The sequence below is a fragment of the Muscardinus avellanarius genome, assembly GCF_963383645.1.
Source record: "Muscardinus avellanarius genome assembly, chromosome: 4".
Taxonomy (NCBI): domain Eukaryota; kingdom Metazoa; phylum Chordata; class Mammalia; order Rodentia; family Gliridae; genus Muscardinus; species Muscardinus avellanarius.
Window position 1 is genome coordinate 130,113,950 of NC_137789.1, and position 12,049 is coordinate 130,125,998.

The 12,049-nt window shown below is 51.1% G+C and overlaps 1 protein-coding gene across 1 annotated transcript; it reads left to right on the forward strand.

Moving 5' to 3' along the window:
• Positions 1 to 2,685: 2,685 nt before the first annotated feature.
• Positions 2,686 to 3,522, forward strand: FRAT1 (FRAT regulator of WNT signaling pathway 1; the record flags this gene model as incomplete). Its single annotated transcript, XM_080693899.1, has 1 exon — positions 2,686 to 3,522. The coding sequence occupies one exon, from the start codon at positions 2,686 to 2,688 to the stop codon at positions 3,520 to 3,522; it is 837 nt and encodes a 278-aa protein (XP_080550025.1).
• Positions 3,523 to 12,049: the final 8,527 nt, after the last annotated feature.

A 12,049-nucleotide genomic window follows, 5' to 3' on the forward strand; every position in this document is an offset into this window, starting at 1 on the left:
GTGACGTTTGATGAGTTTTAACACATGGCAATAACTGTGAAACTCAAGTCAAGAAGTGGAGAGAGGAAACATCACCACCAGCCCCTAAGTTCCCCTCCTGCCTCTTCAACCCCACCCTCTTCAAAGGTAATCTGATGTTTTTCCCATCATAAATTTATTTGCCTGTTTTAAAATTTCATATAAACAGAATCATCATACAACAAGTGCACTTAGCATTCTGATTTTGGGCTTCATTCACATTTTTTTTCCTGGTTCTAGGGATTAAACCCAGGGGCTTTCTACCTCCAAGCTATACCCCCAGCCTTTTTTATTTTCTTATTTTGAAACAGGGTCTAAGTTACTGAGAGTCATGCCAAGTTGTTGAGGTTGGCTTAGAACTTATGATCCTCTCATCTCAGTCTCCCAGCTACTGGGATACAGGCACATACTACTGTTTCCCGATTCATCCACATTTTTTTATTGGGGAGGAGGTCTGGGGATGGAACCCAGGGGCATTCGACCTCCAAGCTACACCCCCTGCCCTAATTTTTATTCTTTATTTTTAAACAGAGTCTCACTGAGTTGCAAAGGTCCTCACTAAGTAGCTGAGGCTGTCTGCAAACTGCGATCCTCCAGGTCTCAGCCTCCTGAATGCTGGGATTACAAGCATGCGCCACCATGCCCGGCTTCATCCACATTTCTTTTTTTTCTTTTTTCTTTTTTTTTTTTTTTTTTTTATTGGTGGCACTGGGGATGGAACCCAGAGGCTTTCTACTTCTGGGCTATACTCCCAGACCCATTTTATATTTTATTTGGAAACAGGGTCTCACTAAGTTGCTGAGACCCTCACTAAGTAGCTGAGGCTGGCTTTGAACCTGTGCGATCCTCCTATCTCAGGCTCCCAAGCACGGGGATTACAAGAGTGCGCCACCACGCCCGGCTTCATCCACATTTCTAACTGGAACAATGTTCAGGACATTTTGTGACTAAATCATATTCTGTCAGCCAGGCATGTTGGCACACATTTGTAATCCCAGTATTTGGGAGGCTGAGACCAGAGGATCACAGTTCGCAGACAGCCTCAGCTACTTAGGTGAAGCCCTCCGCAACTTAGTGAGACCCTGTTTCAAAATAAAGAATTTTAAAAAAATAGTACAGGGGCTGTAGCTTGGAGGTCGAATGCCCCTGGGTTCCATCCCTAGACCCGCAAAAATAAATAAATAAATAAATAAATAAATAAATAAATAAATAAAATAGGGCTACGGGTGTAGCTCAGAGGTAGGTGGTCGATGGGGTCAATCCCGGGTACCAATAAATAAATAAGTAAATAAAGTAAAAATGCACCAGTAGCTGGGTGTGGTGGCACACGCTTGTAATCCCAGCATCTAGGAGGATATTCTATCCCTGAGCTATACCCCCAGTTCTATTTTTTTCTTTCTTTTTTCTTTTTTTGGTGGTACTGGGAGTGGAAATCAGAGGATTCCTACCTCCAGGCTATATTCCCAGACCTATTTTATATTTTTATTTGGAAACAGGATCTCACTAAATTGCTGAGAGCCTTACTAAGTAGCTAAGGCTGGCTTCATCTGCGCGATCCTCCTGTCTCAGCCTCCCAAGCGCGGGGATTACAAGTGTGCGCCACCACGCCTAGCTTTTATTCTTTATTTTAAAACAGGGTCTCACAGAGTTGCAAAGGGCCTAAGTAGCTGAGGCTGGCCGCGAACCGCCTCCCAAATGCTGGGATTACAATCCTGCACCACCATGCCAGGCTCTTTTCCTTTTCTATTCCACTCCATTACACAACAGGTTCCCTGCCGTGTCTGTCTGTCTGTCTGTTGTCTCTTCTCCTCTCCTCTCTCCTCTCTCCTCTCTCTCTCTCTCTGTACTGGTTATTGGACCCAGTAGTGTTGTAACCCCTCCAAACTATATCCCCAGCCTTTTTTAAGATTTTGAAACAGGGTCTCGCTAAATGGCTGAGGGTCTCTTCTGGCTAAGTTGCTGGTGCTGGGGATCTGGTACGAGGGATCCTCCTGTCTCAGTCTCCAGTACAGGAATCATAGGCGTGTGGCACCAAGCTGGGCTCCCAGTCCTCCCTTCCAACCGTGCCTGCAAGGTTCCCCAATTGTACAGATTCCTAACCTGGCTCCCTCTCCTTGCAACCCTCGCACCCAGATCTCAAAAGCGCAAATGCTAAAACCAGACGGCTTGACGTGCTGAGAAGAGTGTGTGGAGGTGTGTGTGACTGTGTGTGTGTGTGTGTGTGTGTGTGTGTGTGTGTGTGTGTGTGTGTGTGTATGTGTGGAATAAACCAAGGGAGTCCACGGGTGCCCACCTTCTGGTATGCCAGTCGGCGGGGCTGAGAGAGCAGGGTGCCCTCTCCAGACAGCCCCCCCAGGCAGCAGGCGCACTCGCAGAGCTCGGGGGCGGCCTGGCTCCGCTCGCCAGCGCAGCCCTGCAGGGCCCCGCCCCAGCCCGCGCCCCCCGGCCCCGCGCGGTGGTAGGGCCCGCGCACGTCACCCATTGTTTACAAATCAACCCGAGCCGGCAGGATCCCGGCTCCCGCGGCTGCAGGCGCGCGGCGCGACTGCCCCGCCGGCCCGGCTCCGCGTCCCCGCCCCGGCCCGGCCCGGCCCGGCCCCCCGCCGCCCCGAGCCCGCCCGGCCCGAGCCCCGGCGACGCCGACAGCCCGCGCGCCCGGCGGGGGCCATGCCGTGCCGGAGGGAGGAGGACGAGGACGCCGGCGAGGAGGCGGAGGGGGAGGAGGAGGAGGAGGACGGCAGCTTCCTCCTGCTGGAGCAGTCGGTGACGCTGGGCGGCTCGGGCGAGGTGGACCGGCTGGTGGCCCAGATCGGCGAGACGCTGCAGCTGGACGCGGCGCACGACGGCCCGGCCTCCCCGGGCGCGCGCCCCGGGCCGCCGCTGCAGCCCCCGCGGGCCCCGGCGCCGGCGGACAAGGCCCGGGCCCCGGCGGTGCCGCTGCTGCCGCCGCCGGCGTCGGCCGAAGCGGGAGGCCCGGCGCCCCCGGGGGCCCTGCGCTGCGCCGTGGGGGAGCGCGGCCGCGTGCGGGGCCGGGCTGCGCCCTACTGCGTGGCCGAGCTCGCCGCCGGCCCCAGCGCGCTGTCCCCGCTGCTGCCGCCGCCCGGCCTGGACGGGCCTCCCCGAGCTGTCAAGCAGGGCGTCCCGCAGCCGCTGGCCGGCCCCTGCCGACGGGGATGGCTGCGGAGTGCCGCCGCGTCCCGCCGCCTGCAGCAGCGACGCGGCTCGCAGCCCGAAGCCAGCTCCGGCGAGGACGACCCGCACCGGCTCCTGCAGCAGCTCGTGCTCTCGGGGAACCTCATCAAGGAGGCGGTGCGCAGGCTCCATTCTCGACGGCTGCAGCTCCAGGCGAAGCTTCCCCATCACCCGCTCCTGGGCCCTCTCTCGGCCCCCGTGCATGAGCCGCCTTCCCCCCGAAGCCCCCGAGCGGCCTGCAGTGACCCTGGCGCGTCCGGGAGGAGGGCGCAGCTCAGAACTGTGGATGGCGTTCTCGTCCCAGGCAGCTAACAGCCGGGGGGGGGGGGGGGGGGGCACAGCGCCAGCCACCGACTGGAAGGCAAGGGGTTCCCCGAGGGCTTCAAGTCTGCCCAGAGTGGTGGAGAACTCGCGTCTTTGGAAGCGCGAAGAATAAGCTAACGAAGAGGGGAAACTGAAAAATCACGCATATTTTCATGGGGAACTGAGGGAGAGGGCCCCCATCCGGAACTTGGTTGCCCCTATTTAAAACAGATTTTACAAAGCGCACCTCCAGCTCACAGTCACTTGGACTCCCGGTTTGAAGCGATCCGACCTGGCCCAGCAGCTTGCAGTTCCAAGCAGTCTCCTGCCCCCTCCTCCCCCGGGCTGGGCGACCACGTGGCCATCGTCCACGCTTCTCAGGATCATAGCGCCAGAACTGCGGAAGATGGTCTCAGCTCCCTGCTTTACGTTTTCAGGGCTGGTTCCTGACCCCCTTTGGGGGAGGGAAACATGAGTAGACGATCATTTCAGGAATCTACCCCGATCTAACAGATTTGAAAATGTACACTTAAAAAATCATCTCGTGTATTCAGGGGTATTGGTTTCAATAGGAAGCATGCGGTACCACGAAAGGGCCCTCTAGGGGTTGAATAGGAGTAACTTTTTTTTTCCTTTGGCTCGCTCTTTGCTACTGACTGCGGTTTTGAGCGAGGCTGTGCGCCCTGGGTGGGGATGGGAGGCGGCCGCGCCGGGTGGTGGGTGGTGGGTGGTGGAAAGGTGAGGTGCGGCCCCCAGTGAGGCCCCCGGCCTCCTCTAACTAACGGCTGGGAAAGCAGACGGCCAGCCCCTCCTGGGTTCAAGGTCACTGTTCCCCCGCTCCAGCAGGGAAGGTACCCCGGTCTGCCAGTGCTGGGAAAAGAGCACGGAGTTTTGCAAGTTCTGGAGTCTCCCGAGGACCCGCGCCGCGGCCACCGAGGGCGGGGAAGAGCGGACGCTGGGGGCCTGTGCCTCCCACCGGCGGCCACCACCCGGCCTCACTCCGGCTTTCACGGAAACTGGCCTGGACGCATCCCTGAGTTCCTCTTCTCCCCTAGTCTCTCCTTCCCTCCTCTGGCGGGTGGCACTGGCGACCCCGGGGGCCCTGGCGGGGGCTGGGGAGACGCCACGTGATGGGTACTCTAGGGACACAGCCTCACACAGCAGCTTATAATGGGCTCTCCGGGGCCATTTGCAATAACAGCTGCAATTCCCTGGATAGACGAGTTGATTTCCTCCCTCCGCCCCTCCCCCAGCCGTGCCCGCTCCCTTTGTAAGTGAAAAGAACCGAGTAGAAAATGTGACCCTCCAAACGGGGAAGCCGCGGGCTTTGCCATTGTGATGGTGGTGAAGTGCTTGGAACATACTGTTCACTCTGAGGGCGCTCCGACCGTTTCGTCGTTTAGTTTTATAGAATCAATGGCTTGTTCAGCATCCAGATGTGGCTATTGACAAATCTACACTTCGCACCGGAGTGTCTGCAATTGTGGCTGTCCTGATTATAGGATTTTAACTTAACTGAAAGACTTGTTTTGAATAAATGAATTGGGTCTGCCCCCTCCCCCCTTTGGTCTGGCTCTGTTTTGTACTTGCCACCGGTGGGAAAGATGTACGGAACGCATTTCTCTGATCTCCACAAACATGAAAACACTTGAAATCCCTGTCAGCCTGGTTGCGGGTGGTAATTAGCGTGCCTTTGTGTCTGAGCAGCTCACTAGTGCAACTGAGGTCTGCGCAGCTGGGTGTGTATGGGTGCTGGCATGGAATTAAATGAAAGTGAGGTCAGGCTTTGGACCAGTCCCATTCACCAAAACCTCAGCACCTTTGGATTACTAGTCAGGGAGGGCGAGGCGCTGGCTCTGTTAGCGAACTCAGCCAGCTCCACATCCCTGCAGCCTGGGGGGCTGATTACGTCTCTTTCTGCCCTGGTCATTAAAGCTCTAGATGCAAGCCTGGTGGTGGGAAAACTGGCTGGGAGCTTATTCAAGGACTCCGCCTCTTTGTCCTGGGCACATTTACTTCCATTCTGTCTCAGCAGTGACACAACCCTTCTCTGCTCCTCCGGTTCTATTACTTTAGTTTGTTTCTTCAAGGAAGGAGCTAGGTTGGGTGAGCGTGTGAGTGGGGAGGGAACCTGAGCCAAGTTGCTCAGCCTCTGTGAACTCAGTTTCCTGGTCCATGCAACAGGGATGATGGCGATAAAGGCTACACGGTGACTGACTAGTAATTACTAGAGATGAACGGCAACTCTAGCCCTTCCTCCTCCTCAGCACTGGCCGCAAGTGGCCAAGAGACCGGATCCTCTGTTTCTCATAAAAAAGGGTGAGCCGTGATCCCAAAGCCGCCCTCTGGAGTAAGCGGTCTTTGGATTTGATGCCTGATTGCTCGGCTCTCTCAAATATGTAGATGCTGATGGTCTCTGAGGAAGGAGTGCCTCCTGGACACTCCAAGCCGGCCACTCTCTGGCCTGCCCAGAAAGGGCTGCGGGCTGCTCAGTCTAGTGTTACCCAGCAAGAGAGGGTCATCATGGAGACTAAAACTAGCTGAGCAAGGGGCCCCCAAGGGTGCAGTGGGCCTCCCCCTCCAGGCACTGAGCATGCGGGAAACTGGTCAGGACTCACTTCCCCAACCATGGGAGCAACCCTGAGGCGCTCTGCCCAGGCTGAGGTCAAAGGTCTTTTTTTTGGGGGGGGGGTGTACTGGATGTTAAACCCAAGAGCATTCTACTCTGAGCTACACCCTCATCTCTTTTTGCTTTTTATTTTGAAACAAGGTCTCACTAAGCTGCTGAGGGTCTTCCTAAATCGCTAAGGTTGGTCTCAAACCTGCAATCTTCTTGTCTCAGCCTCCCAAGTACTGGGAGTATTGGTATGGGCTCAAGGATTTTAGAACCAATCTATCTCAAACTGGCCACAATTTAATACCACTGCACTGACTGTGCTGACTTCTAGATACCAAGGCCAGGCTCGACCTTAGGGCTCATCCAATCCAGTCCTCCCCTTCAAAAAGGAAAACTGGAGAAAACTAATACTATGTAGGAGGCACTTGGAAGTACACTAGATATCTATAACTATCTCTTCAAAAATTCCTGCTGAACACAGTGGCACATGTCTATAATCTCAGTACTTGGTAAGCCGAGATAGGAGGTTCACAAGTTTGAGGACAACCTCAGCAAGTAGCAAGATTCTCAACAACCTAGTGAGACTGTTTCAAAATAAAAATATAATAGAACTAGGGGTTTACCTTGGAGGTAGAATGCCCCTGGGTTCAATCCCTAGTACCACAAAACAATAAAATAAAAGAGGGCTTGGGTATATCTCAGGAGGATAATGCACCCGAGCTCAATCTCTAGTACCATAAGAAAAAATACAAAATTTTCTGCCAAATGTGGTGGTACACATCTACAATCCCAGTACTTGGGAGGCTGAGACAGGAAGATGGCAGGTTCAAGAGCAGCCTCAGCAATTTACCTGAGACTCTCAGCAACCTACCAAGAGACACTGTTTTATTTATTTGTTTGTTTGTTTGTTTGTTTGTTTTTGTGGTCCTGGAGATGGAACATGGAGGCTTCCTACCTCCGGGCTATACTCCCAGACCTATTTTTTATATTTTATTTGGAAACAGAGTTTCACTAAGTTGCTGAGAGCCTCAAAAAGTAGCTGAGGCTGGCTTTGAACCTGCAAGATCCTCCCGTCTCAGCCTCCCAAGCGCAGGGATTACAAGAGTGCGCCACGTCTGGCTGAGATACTGTTTTAAAACAAAAAGTTAAAAAAAAAAAATAAGGCTGGGGTTGTAGCTCAGAGGTAGGATTCTTCTAGGTTCAACCCCTAGTACCACACACACACACAAAGTAAAATTAAAAATCCCCACCAAATTTTACTATTTACCTCAAAATAGTTTTTGGAATGTCAAAATTTACTTAAATGATCTTTCAATATTAGGTACCCACAGGGCGTGTGTGTGTGTGTGTGTGTGTGTACACTCACCAGGAACTGAGCACAGAGCTTCAAGTATGCTAAGCTTGCACTCTACCAATGAGCTGTACCCTCAGCCATATTAGACCATTTTATAAAAGCAAAATTAGTCCAGGAAAGTGGGCAGGACAGAGTGACCTACCAAAGTCACTTATAAAGCCAGAGGACCAGCAGAGTCTGGACCTAGGCCTGTGGACTCCCAGTTCAGGCCTCTTTCCAATAGTTTGACACCGTCTTACAGGATCCAGCACTGTTCACTACACAACTCTGAACATATACTACAACGTGACACCTTGCAGGTGAGTAGCCATTGGAACCTTGGAAAACTTTGCCCCAGGTGCCCAGGCTCAGCTAGGAAATGCCAGGTATTTTCTTACAAAATACTCAGCGTCCCATGAAGATAGCTGACCACAGAAAATCGCCTGGAAGAGATGAAAGACCAAAGCTATAAATCAAATGGGAAAAAAAAAGAAATTTAAAATAAACTGAAATAGATCAATTGACAAATAACAAGTGATTTGGGAGAAAAAATGCCATGGCTTATAGAAAGCTCCAGATTCTGCCATCCCCAGATTTTGTTCTAAACCAGGCAGGAATGCTACAATATTTGGATTCAATCCCCCCCCCCCGCCCCAGACACACACACACTTCTTTATCCAGCTCAGAAGCAGAAACATGGAGTGGAGATCAGACACCACTTTCCTATCCAGCAAAGTCTCTGTTGAACCCTGTGATCCCTTCCTTCCAATCAGGAAGGAGTTACCTTGGCAACCAAATTACTAACTCACTCAATTAGCTCCCCCTCTTGCACTGATGCTCAGTAATCACAGAACGTCAACCCCGGGAGGGCTCAGGCTTTTGCATTCTAGTGCTACCGCCTCATGCAGACACAGAAGCCCAGAGAGGTTTCCACTTGAAGGTGCACTCCATTTGAACACGGAGAAAGCTGGTGCAGGCAAGGGAGAAAAACTCTCCTGCAGCTTTTCCATCCATAACTGAAGGGAGAACAATGACCTGCCCATGTTTTCCCGAAAGACGTGAGACAAGAGGGCCGGTTCTGTAGGCAGTTCTCCACCGCTAACAGTGCAATGTGGAAGGGCCCCTAACCTCAATAATCTCAATAAACTCATCTGCAAAATGGGACTAACATAACAGAATTGTGTGAAGATTAAACTAGATATTGTATTATCTAATTAATAGCTGCAAGCCAGGCATGGTGGCACATGCTTGTAATCCCAGCATTCAGGAGGCTGAGACCAGAGGATCACAATTTGCGGACAGCCTCAGCTACTTAGTGAGGCCCTCCGCAACTCAGTGAGACCCTGTTTCAAAAAAATAGGGCAGGGGGTGTAGCTCAGAGGTCAAATGCCCCTGGGTTTCATCCCCAGACTTGCAAAAAAAAAAAAAAAATAGTTGCAGTTTGTGTGTGTGTGTGTGTGTGTGTGTGTGTGTGTGTGGTGCTGGGGGTAGAACCCAGGGGCTTTTCTACCTCCAGGCTATACTCCCAGACCTATTATTATTATTTTTTTTTACTTTATTTGGAAACAGTATCTCACTGAGTTGCTGAGAGCCTCACTAAGTAACTGAGGCTGACTTCGAACCTGTGTGATCCTTCTGTCTCAGCCTCCCAAACCCAGGGATTACAAGTGTACACCACCACACCCGGCTTTTTTTTTTTTTTTTTTTTTTTTTTTGGTACCAGGGATGGAACCCAGGGGCATTCTACCTCCAAGCTACACCCCCAGCTTTATATTTTTATTCTTTATTTTGAAACAAGGTCTCCCTGAATTGCAAAGTGCCTCACTAAGTATTAGTTGAAACTGTCCTCAAACCATGATCCTCTTGTCTCAGCCTCCCAAATACTGGGATTACAAGTGTGTGCCACCACGCCCAGCCTGCCTCAGCCTTTTGATTACCTAGAATTATAGGTATGTACCATGTCACCCAGACCTAATCTGTTTCTCAAAAGACACAAACAGTGGCACATACTTGTAGCACCAGTACTTGGGAGGCTGAGATAGGAGAGTAGTAGGTTCAAAGAGAATAAAACTCTCAGCAACCTAGTTAGACCCTGTTTTAACATAAAATAGGACTGGGGGTGTAGCTCAAAGGTGGAATGCCCCTGGGTTCAACCCCAACCCCAGTACACACACACACACACACACACACACACACACACACACACACACAAACCTGTTTACTCTGAAGGACAGACCAGTGTCTTGATAGTGCACCTTAACTGCACAGGTGTTACAGAAAGCCTAAAGAGAGAAAATACTTAGTCCAAAAGAGGCTCAATGGGAAAAGGGTCCTAATCACCTTCATTCAAGCCAGGAAAGGTCAGGGAATCAGAGCAGTAAGATTACAGAGCCAGGTGTGGCTGCGCACACTTGTAATCCCAGGATTTGGAAGGCTGAAACAGGAGGACTGTGGTTCACGCCCGGCTTTTTAAATTTCAAAATAGGGTCTTGCTAAGTTAATGAGGGCTTGCTAAATTGCGGAGGCTGGCAATGAACCTGTAATCCTCCTGTCTCAGTCATCGAAGTACTGGGATTATAGGCATTCGCCACTATACCTGGCTAAGACCCCCATTTTCTATTAGAAAATCCATCCTCAGCCGGGCCTGGTGGCACATGCTTGTAATCCCAGCATTTGGGAGGCTGAGACAGGAGGATCATGGCTCGTGGACAGCCACAGCTACTTAGTGAGGCCCTTTGCAACTCAGTGAGACCCTGTTTCAAAATAAAGAATAAGAAATGGGGCTGGGGGATGTAGCTCAGAGGTAGAATGCCCCTGGGTGTCATCCCCAGACCCGCAAAAAAAAAAAAGAAAAAAAAAAGAAAATCCATGCCCTTCTAATTCAACTTCCAGGCTCAATGGAAGTTCGGCTCACCTGCCCCGTCCACTCCTGTCTGTAATTTGTACTGAGAAAACGGTGCCAGTTTCTTCACAGGAAGTGACCTTCGAGTTCATTCTGATCTCCCTCTTCATGTTATTTACTGTCATTACAGAGTTATCTCAGGGGCTCATATGTGTGTGTCTGTTCCCCCAAGAGATTATATATTCTTTGATGGCAGAGGAATAACAAGATGAAGAGGATGTTTTAGGCAGATTGTCAGGCCCCATGGTGTGGAGAATGGACTGGACTGGGGGAAAACATTTATGGTTAGGCAGATCTGTAGCCGACTGTTACACCATCCAGGCACAGGGCGATAAAGGCAATGGGGGCCGGGAGGAGGGGGAAGAAAGACCAGAGAGACATTTTGAAAAGAAAATCCGCAGGCCTCAGTACAGTATCAGGTGGGCTCTGGAACCAGACTGCCTGCCTCCTTCCCTTAAAGCTCCTTCCTGTGACCTTGGGCAGGTTTCCTCTCTAACTCCGTGGTCCTCCTATAATAAGGCCCATAATAATACAAGTCCCTGATTCCTAAGGGCTGTTGCGAGGATTAATTGAGCTCATGCTAATCACAAGGCTAAGGCCACTGCCTGAAACCTAGCTGCATTTAGTAACAGCACCTGGGTATTGGCATTTGGTAAATATTTGCAGAGCCAACAAATGGGGCAATTTCAACAGAGTGGCAGAGACTAAGGGAGTGGGTGCTCTGGACAGAGATGATGAATTGAGGTGCCTAGAAATCTGAAGAAGATACTAAAAAGGAAAGCAGAAGCCAGGCCTGGTAGTGCACACCTGTAGTCTCAGTCCTTGGGAGGCTGATACAGGAGGATCACAGTTTCAAGGCCAGCCACAGCAACTTAGTGAGGAGACAGACCCTCAGCAACTTAGCAAGACCCTGTTTCAAAATAAAAAGCACAATAGGTCTGAGAAAGTTGGGCATGGTGGTGTATGCCTGTAATCCTAATAATTGAGAGGCTGAGACAGGAGGATCACAGGTTCAAGACCAGTCTCAGACACTTAGTCAGGCCCTCAGCAACTTAACAGTGAGACTCTGGTTCAAAATAAAAACAAAATAGGAGCCAGGCGTGGTGGCACATGCTTACAATCCCAGTACTTGGGAGGCTGAGATAGGAGGCTCACAGGTTCGCAGCCAGCCTCAGCTCCTTAGTGAGGCCCTTTGCAACTTAGTGAGACCCTGTTTCCAAATAAGAAATAAAAAATCAGGCTGAAGCTGGGCGTGGTGGCGCACGCTTGTAATCCCCGCGCTTGGCAGGCTGAGACAGGAGGATGGCACAGCCTCAGCTACTTAGTGGGGCTCTCAGCAACTTAGTGATACCCTGTTTAAAAAAAAAAAAAGTCTGGAAGTGTAGCCCAGAGGTAGAAAGCCTCTGGGTTCCACCCCCATTACCACCAAAAAAAAAAAAAAAAAAATCAGGCTGGAAGTACTCAGAGGTAGAATGCCTCTGGGTTCAATCCCTAGTACCTTAATTTTAAAAATAGGTCTGGGTGTCCTGAAAGATAGAACACCCCTTGATTCAATCCCTACTACAAAAAAAAAAAAAAAGGAAAAAAAATAGGGCAGGGGTGTATATAGCTCAGAGGCAGAATGCCTCTGGCACCACAAAATAAATAAAAAAGGAAAACAGCCAAGGACAGATTTACTCAATCG